Source organism: Anolis carolinensis, chromosome 1 (genome assembly GCF_035594765.1).
Source record: "Anolis carolinensis isolate JA03-04 chromosome 1, rAnoCar3.1.pri, whole genome shotgun sequence".
NCBI lineage: Eukaryota > Metazoa > Chordata > Lepidosauria > Squamata > Dactyloidae > Anolis > Anolis carolinensis.
Window position 1 is genome coordinate 306,198,619 of NC_085841.1, and position 22,497 is coordinate 306,221,115.

General features: G+C 39.9%; 1 protein-coding gene across 6 annotated transcripts in view; it reads left to right on the forward strand.

Annotated features, from left to right (window-relative positions):
- Nucleotides 1–22,497, forward strand: part of rad51b (RAD51 paralog B) — a 397,175-nt gene that overhangs the window by 13,695 nt on the left and 360,983 nt on the right. For all 6 annotated transcript variants that reach the window (XM_062968053.1, XM_062968054.1, XM_062968055.1 and 3 more), the window contains exons 5-7: nucleotides 3,197–3,333; nucleotides 11,927–12,046; nucleotides 13,446–13,629. In XM_062968053.1, the coding sequence (XP_062824123.1) occupies nucleotides 3,197–3,333; nucleotides 11,927–12,046; nucleotides 13,446–13,629 (441 nt within the window). The remainder of the gene's footprint in view (nucleotides 1–3,196; nucleotides 3,334–11,926; nucleotides 12,047–13,445; nucleotides 13,630–22,497) is intronic.

Consider the following 22,497-nt stretch of genomic DNA (forward strand, 5'->3'; position numbering starts at 1 on the left):
GGAAGGAGGAGGCAAGCTTTATAGAGGGTTGAGTCTGGACGTTACAATGAGACTTTCTCCTCCTTCTATCTTTCTTTACATTCCAAGAACATCTCTCAGGCTGAGAGCAGTGGCTCTGGGATCGGGGTGAGTAGGATAGAGATGCAGAAAGACAGCTGAGGACTGAAGAGTCCTCAGCTGTCTGAAGAGTTCAAGAATATTTTTAGTGCCTGTCCCTAATTGCAAGTTTCTACAAATCGTTGTCATATGCTATCATATTGACTTCATTTTATGGCAACCCCGTCAATGAATGAGAGACCTCAAAAGTCACTCTGTCTTGCAGACTCAAGGTCATGGATTCCTCGATTGAGCCCATCGTCCCATAATGCTGTTTTCTTCTTTTCTTACTGCCTTCTACCTCACCAAGCTTTTCTAGTGAGTGATGTCTTCCCATGATATGTTAAAAGTGCAACAGTTTCTACTAGCCTTGATTTGCACTAGCACCCGTTTATTTATAGTTTTAGCAGTTCATGGTATCTGTAGAATTCTGCCCCAACATCACAATTCAAATGGGTTGATTTTCTTCCTATCAGCTTTCTTTACTGTCCAGCTTTCACGCCCAGAAATAGTCATTGGGAAAATGATAATAGTATGGGCAATCCTAACTCTATTCAATTATATGTTTTTACACTTGAGGATCTTGTCTAGTTTCTACATAACTGCCCTTCCAAGTCCTAGCCTTCTTATGATTTCTTGTCTTCAGTCTCTATTCTGATTAATGACTGAGGCAAGATATTAAACATCTTGAATTATTTTCATCTACTTCAATGCTATGTAAATAATCTGTGCTCATTATTTTTATTTACTTAATGTTCAACGATAGACTTGCCTTTGCACTTTCTTTCTTGACTTGTTTCAGTAATCATGACAGAATGAATAAGCACGACTTACGAAGTAAAGAAGACAATATTAATTAGTATTCAACACATTTAATAAGACAACTGTTTTATAGAAAAGTGTTTATCATTAATACTCTATTAGTATGACAAAAATCAAGATAAAATTGATGTATATTCTCAGTATAATACAGCCATTTTGGAAAAAAAAGTTGATTTTCATGTATATTACTCTTAATAGAACCAGATAAAGGTAAAGGTTTTCCCTTGACATTAAGTCTAGTTGTGTCCGACACTGGGGGTTGGTGCTCAGTTCCATCTCTAAGCCGAAGAGCCGGCGTTGTCCATAGACACCTCCAAGGTCACGTGGCTGGCATGACTATTACCTTCCCGCCGAAGCTGTACCTATTGATCTACTCACATGTTCATGTTTTTGAACTGCTAGATTGGCGGATGCTGGGGCTAACAGTGGGAGCTCACCCCACTCCCCGATTCGAACCACTGACCTTTCGCTCAATAAATTCAGCAGCTCAGCGGTTTAATCCGCTGCACCAGCGGGGGCTACAATAGTACTACCATTTAAAAAATAGTACTACAGTTTTTTTAAAAAAAATATTTTTTTTATTTAAAATTTTGAAATTACAATTTGTGATAAAGCTGAAATGTAGATGCAGAGTTTAATTTCATTAGAACATTTGCAATTTAATCTCTGCTTTTCTATGTAACAGGACTGTAGCTAATGCATGCACTGCTTTTTTTAATCTCAAAAGAGGAATGTTTTATTTTTTACTTTTGTGGTCTTAACTAAATTGTTTTGAAAAATGTGGCTATTCTATCTGTTTTTGGCTACTCTTTCTTAGTATGTTATCCAACAATGATGGTGGTTGGAAAGTTGGAACTCAAATATATGAGTCATTTAAAGTAAAGATTTCAGTGGTATAGTCTCCTGCCAGATCTTGTGCATTTTCTCAACGCGCCAGGAAACTCTACTGGCATGGACCCTTTTTTTCCAAACCACTATTGAGGTTCAAGTTAGAAATTGAATTCTAACTTTTTGTGGTCAGTCAACGCATGTCTAGAAAATAATGTACCATTTACTGAAAAATAAAAGTGCTGGTTTCCAAACATTGTTATCATAGTGAGATCTCTGTTTCATGGGCGGACACCTGATTTCAAATTAAAATTGGAATGAGATGAACTCCATGAATTTTCAACAGGTTTTGGAAAGAGGTTAGGGCGTCAGCATTTTGTGTCATCAACAGGTTCAGTCTTGCAGTATGATCAGGGAAAACTAAAAAAAATTCAAGTCTTTGTGGAAGAGAGGAATATTTCACTCAGTTTATTCATTCATATCAGTGAGACCTAAAACTGCTTATGTTTGGTTTAATTGTATACAACATTTTGTGTTCATTTATTCTGGTATAAAATGTTCCCTTATTGATAATGTAAAAAAATCCCTACTTCTTTTGAGGAAAGATGCTTATTGAAAATGTAAGGAGGATGGTGTGCCATCAGTATGCTGATGTCATTCAGCTCTGCTTATCCTTACCTTCAAAGCATGTTGAGACTTAGCAGGTTCTGGATCAGTCCCTGGATGCAGTAGTGGGTTGGATGAGCATCTGTAAATTGAAGCTGAGTTGTGATAAGATGGAAGTTGTGTGGACTGGTGGTCTGTAAACTGCACAGACGGACCTTCCTGGATGGGGTTGCAGGTGTGTGGGTTGGGAATACTCTTAGATCCTTAGACATTGAGGTCCCAGGTGACCTCTGTGGCTCAGAATGCTTGGAGCTGATAAATCTCTCTCTCAAAAAAATCATTCTTATCAATTAGAACGCACAGTATATGCATCCTCTGCTTTTTGATGGCCTGTTCTTTAAATAGTCACTAGAACTACTTTATCTATATATCCTGCCCCTCTCAGAATCTCACTCAATCAGAAATTTTCTTAAAGAAAAGGGGATAGGATGTTGTTATGAGTTTTGTGCGGGCATACTTTGGAAGAATTCCCACCTTATCTCAACTGCCCCACATCTGTCCCTGTTCTTCCTCTTCTTCCACCTCTTGTGCTGTAACCATTTGTGCCGGTTTCTTGCTCTCATAGCAGTTTCATTAACCATCTTAAACACCAGGTTCTGTATTTTGACCAGTTACAGTTTTCAACGGTTCATTAATCCTCTCACATGTTAAATCAGTGAGGGACACCTGTACACTGTTTTAGATTACATGGCATCACAAATGAATGTTGAAATGATAGCAAAGATTTTGCCGTTTGTGTAGAATTATTCCAATCCTATTTCATGTTTGTGGTTTTCTTCATTAGATAACTGGTCCATCAGGTTGTGGCAAAACTCAGTTTTGTATTATGATGAGCTTGTTGGCCACATTACCCACCAGCATGGGAGGATTCAGTGGAGCTGTTATATACATCGATACAGAATCTGCATTCAGTGCTGAGAGGTATGATTTGAAAAAAAGATGGGGGAGAAAGACAGCAATTTTAGCTTTATATAGTGTTCTTTATTTAATATGTCTGCCACCCTAAGGTTACTTATGTACTATAGTGTCGCTATTTCCTCCTCATTATGTTTTAGTTTTCTGTTCTCCCAAATATGCCCAGAGTCTAGAAATTAATGTTTCATAAGTAACATGAGAAATAAACTATTGTTAACTGCTGCTGTATGTAGTGAGAGAAAGCACAACAGCCTGCAGACATGATTCTTGAATTATGTCTACTCTGGCTAATTGTAAAAGGTGCTGGGTCTTAGAGCCCATGTAAGGTTGTGCCTTGTACAGCTTGGTTACCCATGCCACTGGTATAAGAGTTGTCTTAGTACAGTGTTGCCTTTAGTGAAATGCCACTCTGCTTGCATCATTGCTACCATGTTTTTTATATGCTTTCACATAATATCCCCCATTTCTCTGGTTTCACATTTGAGATAATTAGGAAACACATCATTTAAAAAGTGCATGTAATTGATCATCCTGTATAGAATAATAATAACAACAACAACAACAACAACAATAATAATAACTTTATTTTTATATCCCACCTCCATTGCCCCGCAGGGACTCAGGGCGGCTAACATGAGGCCAGGCTCAAAAAACCACAATAAAACAGAGTAAAATACATACAAACAAAACAAGCATCATAAACTAAGGTTTTAACAGAATAAACATAACTTAAAACAATAATGTAGCAGTTTAATAAAAACTGCCCTTCTAGGGATATGCAGGGGTTTTTTTTTTCAAGAAAGAGGAGTGCTTATCTTGAAAGAGGCTGATTAGTTACTAACATATCTACTGTTTGCTCGAGGAAACTTTGTATATGTTTGGCATGGATGCTTAAAACTTCTCATAAAGCTTCTCTTGCTGCTGCAAGCACAAAATGTGTCGGGAAGGCAGTGTGGGTGGTGCAGTTAATGGTGAGTGCTTTTCTGAGACTAGGGATTGGGACTAGGACTGCAAGTACCAAAATCCTTGATAGCAGATGCATTAGAAACACTTGATTCTCCTTGAAAAGATTTTTGATAGGAAGTTGCTTCTGTCATCCAACCCACTCATCAACTTAAAGGCATTAGAGTAGGAGTGTTGGACCCTGCCTGAGCATTCCCAACGTACCTATTTTCCTTTTATAGTTGGCTTATATAATTGCTAGTTTTTCCAGTTCACATTTATATTTTTGTTGGTTAGTGAGAAAGAATGTAAAAGCATCATTCTCCTCTCTGCAGTGCAGTGCCAGCAGATGGTGAAATTGGTGTTTAGGAGTAGCTCCTAGAATAATAGAATCATAGAATAGTAGAGTTGGAAGAGACCTCATGGGCCATCCAGTCCAACCCCCTGCTAAGAAGCAGGAAATCGCATTCAAAGCACCCCCGACAGATGGCCATCCAGCCTCTGCTTAAAAGTCTCCAAAGAAGGAGCCTCCACCACAGCCCGGGGGAGAGAGTTCCACTGTCGAACAGCTCTCACAGTGAGGAAATTCTTCCTGATGTTCAGGTGGAATCTCCTTTCCTGTAGTTTGAAGCCATTGTTCCGTGTCCTAGTCTCCAGGGCAGCAGAAAACAAGCTCGCTCCCTCCTCCCTATGACTTCCCTTCAGGTATTTGTACATGGCTATCATGTCTCATCTCAGCCTTCTCTTCTGCAGGCTAAACATGCCCAGCTCTTTAAGCCGCTCCTCATAGGGCTTGTTCTCCAGACCCTTAATCATTTTAGTCGCCCTCCTCTGGACGCTTTCCAGCTTGTCAACATTTCCCTTCAACTGCGGTGCCCAAAATTGGACACAGTATTCCAGGTGTGGTCTGACCAAGGCAGAATAGAGAGGGAGCATGACTTCCCTGGATCTAGACGCTATACCCCTATTGATGCAGGCCAGAATCCTGTTGGCTTTTTTAGCTGCCGCATCACATTGTAGGCTCATGTTTAACTTGTTGTCCACGAGGACTCCAAGGTCTTTTTCGCACACACTGCTGTCAAGCCAGGCGTCCCCCATTCTGTATCTTTGATTTCCATTTTTTCTGCCAAAGTGAAGTATCTTGCATTTGTCCCTGTTGAACTTCATTTTGTTAGTTTCGGCCCATCTCTCTAGTCTGTCAAGATCGTTTTGGATTCTGCTCCTGTCTTCTGGAGTGTTGGCTATCCCTCCCAGTTTGGTGTCGTCTGCAAACTTGATGATCGTGCCTTCTAACCCTTCGTCTAAGTCGTTAATAAAGATGTTGAACAGAACCGGGCCCAGGACGGAGCCCTGCAGCACTCCACTCGTGACTTCTTTCCAAGATGAAGACGAACCCCCCTTTGGGTTCGTTCGCTTAGCCAATTACAGATCCACCTAACCATAGTTTTGTCTAGCCCACATTTTACTAGTTTGTTTGCCAGAAGGTCGTGGGGGACTTTGTTGAAGGCCTTACTGAAATCCAGGTACGCTACATCCACAGCATTCCCTGTATCGACCCAACTTGTTTTTGGTAAATCCGTGTTGACTATTAGTAATGACCGCATTTGTTTCTAAGTGTTCGCAGACCACTTCCTTAATGATCTTTTCCAGAATCTTGCCTGGTATCGACGTGAGGCTGACCGGACGGTAATTGTTTGGGTCGTTCTTTTTTCCCTTCTTGAAGTTAGGGACCACATTCGCCCTCCTCCAATGTGCTGGGACTTCTCCCGTTCTCCAAGAACTCTCGAAGATAATTGCCAGTGGTTCTGAAATAACTTCCGCTAGTTCCTTCAATACTCTTGGATGTAGCTGATCTGGCCCTGGGGACTTGAATTCGTTTAGAGCGGCCAGGTGTTCCTGGACAACTTGTTTCCCTATTTGGGGTTGAATTTCCCCCAATCCTTCGTCCATTCCATGTTGCTGAGGTTGAAGATGGCTTTCTTTTTGTGAGAAGACCGAGGTAAAGAAGGCATTAAGCAGTTCTGCCTTTTCCCTATCCCCTGTCGCCATCACCCCATCTTCTCCTTGCAGTGGCCCTATCGCCTCCTTTTTCTTCCTTTTTCTACCAACGTAAGCAAAAAAGCCTTTGTTGTTGTTTTTTATGTCCCTGGCGAGCCTGAGCTCATTTAGTGCTTTAGCCTTGCGAACCTTTTCCCTACAGGTGTTGGCTATACGTTTGAATTCTTCTTTGGTGATTTCTCCCCTTTTCCACTTCTTGTACATGTCACTTTTGAGCTTTAGCTCAGTTAGAAGTTCTTTGGACATCCATTCTGGGTTCTTTGCACTTATCTTATTTTTCTTCTTTGTTGGCACTGTTTGCATTTGCGCCTTGAGTATTTCACTTTTGAAAAACTCCCATCCATCCTTAACTCCCTTGTTTTTTAATATTGGCGTCCATGGAATGCCGCTCAGTAATTCCTTCATTTTTTGGAAGTCAGCTCTCTTAAAGTCCAGAATGCGTGTTTGACTTGTCTTAGTTTCAGCATTCCTTTGTATTGCAAACTGCAAGAGCACATGGTCACTTGTCCCTAAGGATCCAACCACTTCAACTGTATCGATCAGGTCTTCCACATTTGTTAAGATTAGATCAAGAGTTGCTGATCCCCTTGTTGCCTCTTCTACTTTCTGTACCATAAAATTGTCTGCAAGGCAAGTGAGGAATTTGTTGGACTTTGTACTCTTGGCTGAATTTGTTTTCCAGCAGATATCGGGATAATTGAAATCGCCCATGACTACTATATCTCTTCTTTGTGCCTGTTTGGTCAGCTGTTGACAGAAGGCTTCATCAAGTCCTTCATCCTGACTCGGAGGTCTGTAGTAGACACCCACAACAAGATCTTTTTGAGTCCCAGTTCCCTTGATTCTTATCCAGATGCTTTCAAGCTGGTTTCCCGGATTACAGTCTTGCATTTCTTCTGCAACGTAACTGTTTTTGACGTATAAAGCTACTCTCCCTCCTCTCCCCTTTGTTCTATTTCTGTGAAAGAGGTTATAGCCCTCAATGGCTAAATTCCAGTGATGGGAGTCATCCCACCAGGTTTCAGTGATGCCTATGACATCGTATGTGTGGTGCTGTGCTAAGAGTTGGAGTTCGTCTTGCTTATTTCCCATGCTCTGAGCATTGGTGTAAAGACATGTGAGCCCCTGTGACCTCCCCTCGAGCTGTTTATTTGGGATTATTGTGCTCTCTGTACTTGGTCCTTGCTGTGTTTGTGCAGCCCTCCGTTTAGCCTTTTGGCAGTTCCCTTTGGTCGTGGGTAATATAGTGTTCGCCAGGCTGTTGTTCCCCTCCCCCAGCGGATCTAGTTTAAAGTGCGCCTGATGAGATTTGTGAGTCTGTGTGCAAAAAGATGTTTTCCTACTTGTGTGAGATGCACCCCATCACTTGCCAGTAGTCCATCCTCTTGGAAGAGTAGACCATGGTCAAGGAAGCCAAAATGCTCCTCTTGACACCATTTTCTGAGCCAGTTATTGACCTGTACTATTTTTCCGGCCCTTGTAGAGCCGTGTCCTACAACGGGGAGGAGGGATGAAAAGATCACATGTACATTATACAGTTTTAGCTTTGTTCCCAGAGCTCGAAAATCATTTGTGATCTTTTGAAAAGTATGCCTAGCGGTGTCATTGGTACCTACATGAATCAACATAAGGTTGTGAGGGTGATGGGGCTTTAGGAGCCTGCTGAGCCTCTGAGTGATATGGTGTATTTTTGCCCCCGGGAGGCAGTGTGATGACTCATGGGCCATGTAGTCCCGTTCCTGGTACTATTGAGGCAGATGAAGAGGAAAACTTGGGTTTCCCACCGTTTCAGCCAGAATTGGAGCCTTTGCACCTGCAAGATGTTTGCCCACAAGAAGTCAGCCAAACAAGCCTTGAGCAGAAATCTCCCCCATTTTCTCGCCGGGATTATTATAATCAAGATAGGGGCGCTCGAGAGGCGACTCGCCGGAGCGCCAGGATAGCTGCCAGACAATTAGCTGATTAAGTCTGCTTCCCTTGGGAAACTTTAAGGAGTCATGCATCTGGACACAGTATAGGTTTCGTTTCTTGTTCCCCAGAGAAAGTGTTCCTTGGCGGGAAAACAAGATCCTATATAGGTGTTTGCCCGCAAAGGAATCCTTGCGGAGTCAATTCGTCGGCTTGAGGAGCGAAATCGTGTGTAGACTTCGTACTCCAGTTCCCAGATCCCGGATCAAGTTTCCAGCCCAGCCTTGTACCATGGACTTCTATGGACTCAGTTTTTGATTCATGTTTGCCTTGTTTCAAGTTTGATCTTGCCAAGTTTCAAGTATTGCCTTGCCTTGCGTTTTAAACCACGGACCTTGCTTCTCTGATTCAAGCCTTGTTTTTGTGATGTCTCATGGGCCATGTAGTCCCGTTCCTAGTGCTGTTGTGACGGATGAAGAGGAAAACTTGGGTTTTCCACCATTTCAGCCAGAAAGGGAACTTTCCCAGCCAGAATTGGAGCCCTTGCACCTGCAGGAGGTTTGTCTTCCAGAAATCTGCCAAACAAGCCCTGAGTCAAAATCTCCCCCATTTTCTCGCCGTAATTATTATCAGCAACAAAAAGGAGTTCAGCAGGCTAATCGCAGAAGCCTGAGAATCGCAGCAAAGCATTCAGATGATTAAGCCTGCTTCCATGAGAAATTTTAGGGAGTCATACATCTGGGCACAGAGATTGACTTTCGGTTCTGATTCCCCAGAGAAGTGTTCTTTGGTGGGAAAACGAGAACCTATTTAGGTTCCTTGCCCTTTAGGAATCTTGCGGAGTCAATTCGTCAGCTACTGGAGTAGTGTGTGTGGACAGCGCTACTCCCGCTTCCAAGCCTCGTTCCAGTTTCCAAGCCTCGTTCCTGTTTCCAAGCCTCCGCTCCCAGCCTTGTTTACTCCCCGGATCTTGCCTTGCTTCCCGGACCTTGCCAAGTAATTACCACGGATCTTGTTCTTGCTCCTCGTTTCTTGTTGCCTTGTTTCAAGCCTTGTGTTCCAAGAATCAAGTTACTTCCTAGCCTTGCTCAAGTTTCATGGACTAAAGGACCTTGTCATCTCCCCTCACTTTGCTTGGCAAAGTGAGTGTTTCGGTTATTGGATTACAACTTTGGACCTTAATATTTCATATTGGACATTGTTTCTTTGGACTAATTTTGACCTTCCCTGAAAGGTCTACTTCTGAACTATTTCCTACACTTGCTTTTATTAACTTTATATATTCCCTTAATAAAGATATTAGATAGATTCTGGCCTCTGTGTATGGTTATTGGTGCTCTGCAGCCGGGTCGTGACAGTTTTCCAGTTTCCTTCGGATTTACCTTAAGCCTCAAAGACTATGGACAGTTCCCCACACTATTGCTTGTCAAATAGTGTGTGTTTCGGTGAAGTGGATTATAACTTTGGACTTTAATATCTCATATTGGACCTTGTTTTCCTGGACTATATTTGACCTTTCCTGAAAGGTCTACTTCTGAACTATATTCTTCACTTGTTTTTATTGACTTTATATATTCCTTTAATAAAGATATTAGATAGATTCTGGTCTCTGCGCATGGTTATTGGTGCTCTGCAGCCTGGGTCCTGACAGGCAGCATGTTTCTCGAGCCATCCCATCCAGTCTGGAAATGATGGCTTCCGTTCCTCTAAGGAGTCACCTACTACCAAGACCAGTTTCCTTTGAGGATTGACAAGGTCCCTTTTGTGCAAGACAGTGTGTATGTCCCCTGAAGAGTGTTCCTGTTGAAGTGAATCATGTAGGTGTAAAGTGTTGTCCTCCTCCTCAACATCCCCAGTGCATTCATCAATTACAATCCATTGAGATACATCCGAGAGCCCATTACTCTCCCAAGGATGTTCCTGTTGCTCCTGGTCTACGATTAGGGATGGAGCATTTGCATGATTCCATAAGTGTGAATGTGGTGATGCACTGTCCCCGTCAGGGCTATCCCCTGCGCATTGATCAAGGGTGGTCCACTGAGTGGTATCTAAGAAACTGTGGTCCTCCACAAGATGTGTTTCCTGATTGTATGTTAATGATGTAAGAATTTCAAATCTGTTGTGTAAATCCAGCTGAGCAGAGGAGGTCTGCGGAGGCTGCCGGGTCCTATGTCTCCTTCTATGGGTGACCTCCTTCCAAGCCTGGGGGTTGTCTATCTGTGAGTTGATCTCCCCATAAGGTTCCTGATCATGGTCATGGTGGTGTTGGTGTGATGCAGGCTGCAGATCTACAGCAGCGTGTTGTGCAGTGTCCAAGAAGAGCTCGAGTGCCTGAATGTCCTTAAGGGTCTTAATACAGTGCTCGAGCTGTTGGATCCTCTGCTCCATCAGAGTCATCTGTTTGCATTTGGAGCAGATGTAGTTGACTAGTTTTTGTGTGAAAAAGCGGAACATGCCACAGCTGGTGCATGTGATGGGAATGTTTTGCTTTTGTTGCATCTCTTAGTGAGTGTGGTGGCCAAGTGGGATCTTTGTACAGTTAAGTAATATGCACGCGCTTTATGTGCAGACTGCCCCAAACCACCTCTTTGTGTATTTGTTTATGTTGTTTTGTTTCCTGTATGTACGGCAAAGGATAGTTAGTAAAGTTGTCTTTTTCAACACAACAGTCACACAACAGTTAGACTTTGACCACAGGAGCCAAGCCCACACTCAGTTTAAAATCTTAGCCAAATCTTAGCCAAATCCTACCTGAAGCCAGGGAGCAGAAATGTCTTCCTACTTCCTCTGCTTCTGCGAGAACCAACTGCCCTCCTGAGATCAGCCTCTGGCAAATTAAGCTTTCCCAGAAACTCAATTAACAGGGGACAATACCTGCTGTCAATCAACTTAAGTACCTGGCTCTCTTTCAACACAACAGTCACACAACAGTTAGACTTTGACCACAGGAGCCAAGCCCACACTCAGTTTAAAATCTTAGCCAAATCTTAGCCAAATCCTACCTGAAGCCAGGGAGCAAAAATGTCTTCCTGCTTCCTCTGCTTCTGCGAGAACCAACTGCCCTCCTGAGATCAGCCTCTGGCAAATAAAGCTTTCCCAGAAACTCAGTTAACAGGGGACAATGCCTCCTGACTTCCATGTTGAAGAAGCAACCAAAGCATGCTGTTCTATGAAAAAGCCTTTATTTGGAAAGGGATGTATTAGGGCCCCTCCACATCCATATAATCCATAATATCAAGGCAGATAATCCACATTGTCTTCTTTGAACTGGATTATCTGAGTCCACACTGCCATATAATCTAGTGGATTTTATACAGCTATGGATTTTATACAGCTACGTGGAAGGGGGCTTAGAGAAAATGGTATGGTAACTTAGAGCAGCAGCCCCAAGTCCCCCCAACTCTGTGTAGTAGGAACTGTAGCAAATAATTTTCCTCAATTGTTTAGAAGCCAATGGTCAGAAAGGTGCTGTTGTAGTTTTTGTGATTTGAGTCAAGATTTGTGCAGAGAGATTTGGGGAAATTATCAAGCTGCTCTGTACACTCAATATCATTTCACTGTTTTGGTTTGTTTTGCTATCTTCTTTCATTTAGGATCAGTAATTCTGTAAATAAATGTACAGGTTTAGAAAACATGATTGAATTCAGATTCATATTTTCTCTCAATAACATGTCTTCTGGGCTCTGAACAGGCTTATTGAAATAGCACAGCATCGTTTCCCTCATTATTTTGCATCAGAAGAAAAGCTGATATCAATGTCCAGTAGCATTTATCTTTATCGGGAACTTACCTGTGATGGTGTACTAAAAAGGTGAGACTTCTTTATTGGGTGCAACAAGAAATGAATTGCCTAAAATATTTTGTACAGAATACTGAAGTTACTGGATAGGGGTATCCCTAGTGATTTCCCCCCAAAAAAGTTAAGCCACCTGAGACTGGCTGTTATTTTTAAAATATAACTATATTTGTAACTTCAGGAATATTCCAGTTTTACCTTTCTGTGATGTTGCTGTATGCTTGTTGCTTTTGCATCCCCTCAGGTTTCCACCTTGGCACCTCTGTCACAGATTTTTCTTGGAAAGATGTGGTGAGAGTGTGTCTAGAGTGGACCCCACCCAGTCAGTTTTGAACAATGAATTTTAAAATTTACATTCTATGACTATTGTATTTTAATCTGTGTTCCATGTATTTTAATACTTGCATTTTATAGAAATATGTTTTGATACATGCATTTATTGAATGTATTTTTGATCATGTATTTTGACTGTGTTGTGTGTGCCCCACTTCAAGTTGTGAGGAACCATTATTATTATTATTATTATTATTATTACCTTTCTTTGAGGCTGAGAGAGTATGACTTGCCCAGGGTGACCCACTGTGGTGTAATAGTTTGAGCACTGGTTTGACTCTGAAGTCCAGGATTTGAATCCGTGCTCAGTCATTAAAACCCACTGGGTGATTTCGGGCAATAGCAAATCTCCTCTGAACAAGTCTTGCCAAGGAAATCTCATGGTAGGATTGCCATGAATCAGAACAACACACAACAAAAACAATCTTATGCTATCATACATATGATTGCGAACTATTGGGCTGTCACATGTTAAGGTCCCTGTCCCCCAAGGTTTTTATTCTTATCCCTTTCTCACCCCGAGTTTTAACTTAGTGTTCATGCGGCCCGCCCTTGTTATATTGCTTTCTTGACTTTGTGTTGTACTGTACATTATTATCTATTGTATTGTTTAATTGTATTATGATATGTTGTTTTTATATTTTGTTATATTGTATTGTCCTGGGCATGGCCCCATGTAAGCCGCCCTGAGTCCCCGTTGGGGAGATGGTGGCGGAGTATAAATAACGTATTATTATTATTATTATTATTATTATTATTATTATTATTATTATTATTATTAGGTCACACTTTCTCTGGTAGATCTCATGACCCTCTTTTTCTAAGGACCTTATGGAACATCATATTTGACGGGCAACGAGGAGTGAATGTGAGAATGTATGTGTGCTTTGCATGCATACGAGTGTGTACACTTAGGGCTCCAGTTACCAGTATTGAGGGACCATATATAAAGTTCCAAATGAAATAGAGAAGGTCCTTGAGAAAACTCTGTTATTGTCATGTTCAGTTTAGCATCTAACATATTTATAGTAAATCTGTCGTGTAGTGTCCCTATTAAATCAACATTTTTATTTCTTTTCAGGATTGAATCCTTAGAAGAAGAAATTATTTCTAAGAATGTTAAACTAGTAATATTAGACTCTATTGCTTCTGTGGTCAGAAAGGAATTTGATACAAAACTTCAAGGCAATCTGAGAGAAAGGACCAACTTATTGACTAAAGAGGCATCAATATTGAAGTACTTGGCTGAAGAATTTTCAATACCAGTAAGTTTCTCCCCCTGCTTCTGTTCTGGCGAGGATTGCAACATCAACCATTAGCACTGTAGCTTGCCAAATATAAAGGCATTTAAGTCAAGCTAACAAAGGGATTGGCATCTTTTGATCTCATTCCTTTAAAATTACTATTTTTGCGCTTTTTAATGTTGTGTTAATTATATGTTCAGCATGAATTAGTGTTTCTGGCAAAAATAAGTTTATAGGGTGTGCTACTAGTTACAGCACAATGGAATATTCATAGCAAGGGTCATGTTTAATCCATATGTGATGTTTTATAATCTTTCACCATATTGTTTAATTTAAATGCTAACACATTTAGCAAATTTTTTAGTTTTGTTTTTGTATTTTTTCCATGATGGTCAATGAAACGCAACTGAGTTGCTTCTGACAGAGATAATCTTTCTCATCCTTCAATTGATTACTTTTTGTTTTTTTTTATTCCATGTTTAAAGTATTGAAGATTCCTGGGAACCATATAAATATAAGACCAAGTTAAATGATTACTATATATATTACTCATGAATAAGTCTAGAAATTTTAGACCTGCCCCTGACTTATACATGAGGCTGAGTATATATCATAATTATTTTATATTGAAGCTTATTGGATAGGAAATGTTTGATATTGTGGCAGAAAGCCAACAGCAAGGGAGCAACACAGATTTAGGTGAAAATGTCAAAGCTTGGTGGGGAAAAATAAAATAAAAATCCTTTAAGAATGGAAAGAGCCAGAGATACTTGGCGGTAGTGGGGATGAATTCAAAAGGTTATCACACTTCTACATATAATATTTATTGGGCCAACTAAAAAGCACAAATACATCATGCTACTTGTTTTTATCTCATGTGTGCCCACAAGAAACTAAGAAAATGACCCTAGAGTTTTATTACTGAAGGTAAGCATGTTTGGTAGTTTAATTTGTTCAGAGACTGCTCTGAAATCCTTAGAGGAGAAACAACTAATGTCATAATAAATATATTTATTCATTTAAAAAAATAAAAAGTTAATTGAATCTGCATTAAAATAAATAATTTATTGTATGAGACTTTCAATGTATCTAACAAGAATTTTTACAAGAGAATGGCTGCCAAGATACACCAATGTGGACCTAATTTTTTCATATAAGTGTGGGAAGCACATTTTTAAAAGTGTGCTAGAGAGTTCTGCTCCACCAATGAACTCTTTTGTCTTTGACTTCTCTGGTTTCTTGCAAGCTGTCGCTTCAGTTAGACATTCATTTTGAGCTAGGAAGCAAAGGACCTTTCAAACTTGGAGGCAGTTGGATTAATTTTATTTTTGTAATCTAGTGGAAACTTTGACCGATTTCTTTAAAAGTGAAAACATTCTGAATCTATTTCTAAAAATCTATATGCAAATGTAGTGGCCCAGACCATTGTACGCAATGATAACTACTTAAGTAGATATTTTAAAAGAAGCCAGAAAATTGTTTTTGAAAGAGTCTGGCACTTCTTTTCACATTCAGAACAAACCTGATGAAATTCCCTGGCAAAGTTGAAGGTTATTCAATTTGTTTTGGAAGATGCTAATATCTCTGTCTGTTAGGTATTAAATTTCAGTTGATTAAAACTGTAAACTTGAGTTCTGGGAACAGCCCAAAAATCCTGCCCTTTGGCCTTGTTTAAGAACATGGAGACAGGGTGCTAAGAAGCATGAAGCTTTTAATGTTTTCCAGAGATGCTAAATGAATGGAAAAGACATAGTGGCATTTATTTTATTAGTGCAGCTCTTTAAATATTAACCCCGTATACACCATGGGCAACATACTTCATGTGAGATCAAGCAATCACTATTATATTTATAGAGCATCTGTAGGTGCATCTCAACTGTAGAATTAATGCAGTTTGTTACCATTTTAATTTTCATTGCTCAATGCTGTGGAATCGTGGGAGTGGTAGTTTGGTGAGTTACATGATTCCATAGTATTGAGTCATGGCAGTTAATGTGGTGTCAAATTGCATTATCTCTGCAGTGTAGATGCATCTTGAATGATGTATGTTGCCATTTTGAGTTGTCCTGTCCACCTACTGTCCCATGTAAGCTGACTCTGGATTCTTTCTTGAAGGCTTGAGTGGAAAGGCAGCTGTTCTAATTAAATTGATTCATCATTAATATGTCCCTGTTACCAACCAGTTTGTTTTCATGCCTATTGAGTGTTAATTTATTTTTCCTTGCCCTAACAGATAATTAAAATCTGTGACTTCCAGAAATATGGTGCAAAGTTTTCAAAATAGCTAGCTTCTTTTAAAAATTCAAATTTTGCCATAACACTCAGTAACACTGAAAATTGGGTTGGCAAGAAAGTTGTATTTTAGGAAGAACATTTTATATTCATTCAGAGAGGCTCAAGTCCCCCCCCCCCACCCCCGCTTCTACCTTTAATCCCAGCATCCTGCATTCTTGGGTCAATACTAAATGCCCTCTAGCCTAAATAAATAATAGTTCACCATGTAAACTTTTCTAAAATGGCTACAGTATTACTTTTTTTTTTGCAATGTTTTACATTGAAAATCTATCATAGTTATATTTATTGCGTAACTACTTTCAATGACTCTATGTGCTTTGCTATGAGTAATTCAAGAATATACATTTCTACAGTTTATGGTCTGATACAGTATTCCTTCAGGAATAGTCATGCTCATAAAATTTTAATACTGTTGAGAAAAGTAATGAAAATGGCTAGCATAATGGATAGAGGAGGGCAACTGGTTTTAAGGTAATATAGCAATGAAGAAAGTTGTGTCTGTTTTTATTTTCAAGATGCTACCTTTCCCCCATTGCGTATTATGGGGCTGAATCATAGAATAGTAGACTTGGAAGAGACCACATGGGCCATCTAGTTCAACCCCCGCCATGCAGGAAAAGCACAAACAAAGTACCCTTGACAGATGGCCATCCAGCCTCTGTTTAAAAGCTTCCAAGGAAGCAGCTTCCACCATACTGTAAGGCAGAGAGTTCTCCTGAACAGCTCTTACAGTCAGGATGCTCAGGTGGAATTTCCTCTCCTTTAATTTGAACCCATTGCTCCAAGTCCTAGTTTCCAGGGCAGCAGAAAGCAAGCCTGTACTTGGTCCAATAATAGAGTTGGTCTTAGGACATGGGAAGTAATCACATCTGACATGATTGAAATGCCTATTCTAATGATTGTTGAATGTAACCTTTTAAAAAACCAACCACAAACTTCTGGAAGACGAAAAGTAATTGCCTACTTGAAGAAATATTAAAATTGCCTCCCTTGAACATAATTTTATGTTGTTACAACTATTCAGATACAGTGTTCCCTCACTTATCGCGGGGGTTATGTTCCAGGACCACCCGCGAAAAGTGAAAATCCACAAAGTAGGGTTGTTACATTTGTGTTGTTTACAATCTCACTGGCAAGTAGCGTCTCTGTCCCCTCCTTGTGCTCCCGCCGCTGCCTTGTGAGGCGAAAACAAAGCTGTTTCAGCCTCCTTTTCTCTCCCTTCAGCTTCTCCTTCCTTCCTTCCTTTGGCTTCTCCTTAGGAAGGAAGTAGAAAGGGGGATTTATAATATTATTTTATGATTTATACTATTATTTTAGTGTTTATTAAAAAACCGCAAAACAGTGAGACCGTGAAAAGCGAACCGCGAAGTAGTGAGGGAACACTGTGTTTTGTTTGGTGTATTGTTCTATCAAATGTTTTGCTTTGCTTTTGAAGAGTTAGCTGGGAAGTTCTATCAGAGCAGATAGTTCATTCTGTAATCATTAGACAACAAATTCTGAAATATCATAGGAAGCTTTTTTGATATGCATTCAGAATGGCAAGGGTGGTAGATGTTTGGCTATCTCTGGAAGTTACGTATATTTATAGAAGTTCTAAGGGATAGCCGCAGTAATTATTTGCATTTTGGCTCATGATGTTCCTAAGACAATAAGGCAATGCATGGGAAAGCTATGCGATTATGGAAATTGAAGAACTGCTGCTTTCAAAAAGGGCATCCTTGAATTGCACAGCCCCCAAAAAATTCTTGTTGTTTTGGTTTTTTTGACCTGCTCCTGGGGTTGTTTGAGGTTCTGATTCAGAAAACTGGATTGGATAGACTGCATCAGCTCTAATGTCTTAGAAATGGCTATCATGATTCTTTATGAGCAAGCAGATTAAGAACTAGTATATGGCATATGCTCTGTATCTCAAAAACTAGAGTTGATAGAGCAAAACTGGCGCCATTTTTGGAATCATCAGGTCAAATATACCCAGAACCAGGTCTAACATTTGAGGCATCAAAACGTATGTTGTCCAGTGTTATCTTTTCTCCTAATCTGAGATGGGTAGGTAGTCTTGACATCAAGTTCTGTGTTTTGCTTTCTTCCACTCAGAGTCATAGACTGATGCAGATTGGAAAGCAAGCACTTTTATCTCCCACTTTTCTCTCAATACAGATATCTGAAGCAACTCACAGCGTTATTTTTTTAAATGCAATGTAAAGTTGTCACGGCATTTGGGGAGTTGTTATTTAACAGAAGAATCTTCTTTTTACTTGTGGCTCTGTCTTTCCTTAGCAGATGAACAGAGTTAATCTCCATCCACCAGTATGTTTGTAAATGAAAGGTTATTTAGAACAGCCATGTTCAATCTGATGCCCCTGAGACAAACTTCATCAGTTCTGTATACATTAGGGATTATGGGAATTGTACTCTTGGAAAAATCTGGAATACAGATTGGAGAGAGCTGTCTTGAACAACTTGTGTCAATACCTTTACAAAATTCTGTGCATGAGCAGGAAACTGGAGCAAAGGTCAATCGGGGTGATGATACACTAAATACAGTTGGTAAAATTTCACATAGAAATTTATTGTTGGACATGATGAAAAATATTTCCAGGAAAAACAATGTTCTGTTTGTGGTCTTCAGAGCAAAATGGCTTCATGTGGCTTGAGTGCTCCTTCTCAGAAGTTTTGGACAGGTGTCCTGAATGCCATTGTACGAGTTTTGATTTGCCTCTACTTCTAATGATTATTTATGACCTGTTGCTGTTGAATTATATCTGCTGTGCTATTTTATGGTAATAATTGTATTTATTTATTTATTTGTATTGGGTCTGAATAATGGTTTATGTTATGTTAGGAAATGTCCATGTACTTTTAAAATTGAGAAGTAGCATAGAACTAACATGAATAACAATGTATTGTATTTATACCAAACAATTACATTTCACGTCCTTAGTTTAACCTGTGTTTGCATATGTGTGTGTGTGTCTTCAAGTCGGCTGTGATGGCACTCTATTAATATTATAGTGTTTTCTTGGGCAAGGAGTACTCAGAGGCAGTTTGCCAGTTCCTTTCTCTGAAATAAAGCCTACAGAAGCTTGTATTCATTGGCAATCTCCCATCCAGGTACTAACCAGAATTGTCCCTGCCTCCAAGATCAGACAGAATTTGGTACCTTTAAGGATTTAAATGTTATCCTTACTACAAGGAGCATTTATATTTGAGAGAAACTACTCACAGAACTTCACTTTGTCATAAATCGTTCCCCTCCCAATATAAGAGTTCCTAGATTAACCTAGGGACATTTATATTGGGGAGGAATTATTCACAAGGGAGGGAAGTTCTATGTCGGTTATAACATTAATGGCATGTTAAGCATTGTAAATATGTAAAAATAAAAATTTACAAGTTAAGCTTATTAAAATGAGGCCATAAATTTATATTTTTGACATAGCTTCAGAAAGTATGTTTAGTCTAATAAACTGCTGGTATGGTTTTCTTTTATTGCTATCTAAAACTTGCTGCTTTTGAGATTCTAGTTAATATTTTGCGTGAAAGAAAATAGGAAGATGGGAGATTTTACTGGAAGAGCTTGTTTCTAATTTAATTCAGACCAAATGAAACAGCTCACAAATAGTGCAAAAATGATTATTTGAAATCTTAGTTAGATTTACTGAAGGGGAAATATTATCATATTGGTTGCTCCTCCCTTTCACTCTAGTGGAAGCAACTTGTGAAGGTCAGTTTCATTTTACCTAACATCTCTCCTTTTGCTGAGGTGGCACAACTTTGTTAGGCAGTGAGGACAGCTCTTCCTTTTGACTCTTCAGCAGCGATGGTCCAGACATCTAATCTCTGGGGAAGTTAAAATAAGGACCGTATTAGAGGATGAGTCCCAAGGGAAGCAATGAAGAAACAAGCAGTTGGGGGAGAATCTCTGTCCTACTGCTTTCTTGTGGAGCTGATGCCCAGCCCAAAGTGGTAATGAGAACAGGCTTTGTGAATACTCAACCATCCACTGCGGTCTTTAGAGGTCAGACACTGTCTTTGAAGCTTATAGTGTGACTTAGAGTCCACATCTCCTGAGCAGCTGCTACCATTGTCTCTGCTACCTCCACCACCACAGCAGCTCAGGACCTTAACCAGAATTGGATGCACTGACTCATCTCCTTCCCTATTCATTCATTTCTCTCTTGCCCTTCCAGTCAGCAAAAAGGGGCATATTAACACACACACACACACATACACACTTTGAATCTCTGACAAGATTCTCTCAAAATGCCTGGAAGCTGTCTTGGCAGATGCCAAGATCTCATTCCCCAGATTGGTTTCCAGGGCCTCCCATTCCAAAGGTAGATCTTGGGCCAGGACCCCCCAGCACAAACAAGACTACTTCCTTTCCCCATGGAGGCACAGTCTTTTCTGTTTTCCTTGGAGGAGGACATTCTTGGTGACCAAATAGTCTGAACAGCAATCCCACCCCCCTTGAAGGAGGAGGGGAATCTCTCTACAGAAAATGAATCTTCTGCCACCCCTACTCCATCTATCTCTTGGAACTCTATTAAAGGAGATTAAAACTTTGCCCATGCTGCATCGTCAGCAACCCTAGGACCTCAGTCTTCCACAATGAATGAGGGATGTTTCTGAGTCACTTCCTATTTCAAAAGAAGATCTCTTTAGGGATTAAAATAGCCCCGGGACAAAACATGATGAAATTTCCACACATGCCCTCAAGAAGCTATTTGGAAGCTTCAGGAGAAAAAAAAAGCTTTTTGAACCTAAGGGGGGGGGGGGGGGCATGTCTAGCTTGTAACTCACACTTTGCTCTGTTACATGCAGGGCACAAACTTGAAAAATATTTTGCAAAATTTAGATCTGTAAAGCCTGTATAATGAAGAAACAAGTGTGTCTGTGTAAAGTAGAAAGCTGGAATATTTGTGTGTTAACCAGCATAATACTGAGAGAGTAGGCATAGACTAGGTCCAGGCATGAAGTCAATCTGTTAGAAAATCCTTCTCAATGAAGTGTTTAGTCAGCCTCTCTTCGCCCACTTTTCCCATTTGCAACTAGGGCAATGTGGGTTTAATAGTTAAGGGTCTCCTGTATATACTTTCACTAGAATTTCCCAATTTGTTCAGCCACCTAATTGTAATTCATGGTGATCTATATATTCATGCACCTAAGCAACAACATCATGTGACCAGAGAACCTTCCAGGTGTGCCTGCAACCACATAAGAGCCCTCCCTCTCTTCCTTTGTCTTTCTTTTCGCTCCCTAAAGATGTGGAGCACCAGCTCTGCTGAGCTTCCCCTTTACTTGAACATCTAGGTAGCCAGGTCATAGACAATGTATGTATATATGTTTTGCAAACACTTTAAAATTATTAAAAGTACAGTAGAGTCTCATTTACCCAACACTCGCTTATCCAACATTCTGGATTATCCTATGCAGTCTGCCTCCCGCCCAGATCCACAGCTGTTTCTCTAGGCAGCAAGGACTGAATTTTTTTATAGATTTAATTTGACAATGTCGTTACAGTAAGTTCATTTTATGCAATTCTATCTTTATTTGTAGTTAATTTGTTAGGACATTTTGTAGTCAAATGTCTTCAATCCATTGTGATGTTTTGGTGCTAAATTCGTAAATATAGTAATTACTACATAATGTTATTGTGTATTTCACTGCTTTTTCTGTTGATTTGTTGTAAAACATGATGTTTTGGTTCTTAATTTGTAAAATCATAATTAATTTGACATTTAATAGGCTTTTCAATCCCTCCTTATTCAACATTTTCGCTTATCCAATGTTCTGCTGGCCCGTTTATGTTAGATAAATGAGAATGTACTGTATATGCCTTCGTGGCCTCATCTCTAACCTGCATGAAAAATCACTATCATTATAATAGCCTTTGATCCAGCCATTCCTTAGCCACAAGGATATTCATAAAGGTCATGGTTACCCATAGGAGGACTGTTTTGTTGCTGTGTGTCTTTAAGCCGTTGCTGACTTATAGTGAGCTTAAAGTAAACCTTTAAGTGCTTGCTGGACCAAAAGGAGTGTGACTTGCCCAAGATTAGCCAGTGGGCCTTCATGGTAGAGGGGGAAATTAAACCCTGATGTTCAGAGATGTAGTTAAATCCTTAAACCATTACACTGTGCTGGCTCCTTGGAGGATGTTACACCTATACATTTACCTGTACCTTAATTATTTATGTGCATACTGCATTTATTTCTCATTTACTCCCACCACTAGTAGGGTGGGGCGAGGTTTCTACTTGTGATTAATCATACTTACATTAAAATCACATGGACCATTTTCAATTCTGTCGATGGGGACATTTTAAAATTGTATCTCTAGGTAATCTAGAAAATGCCATCTCCAGATAGTGAGCTGATTCTGAGTGTTTCCTCTTCCATCTTTCCAATTGCTGTTTCTTAACCCATCCATCCTGTTACCATTTTCTGTGTCATTGGTTTACCTTTGTAGTTTTATACCTTGATATTTTTAAAGATTTTCATATTCCTTCAAACCCTGAGACCTTGCTGATACCTTCTTTTCTGCAAGTGGTGCTGTTTTTGCTATGTTCACACAAGAATAAGAAAACAGAA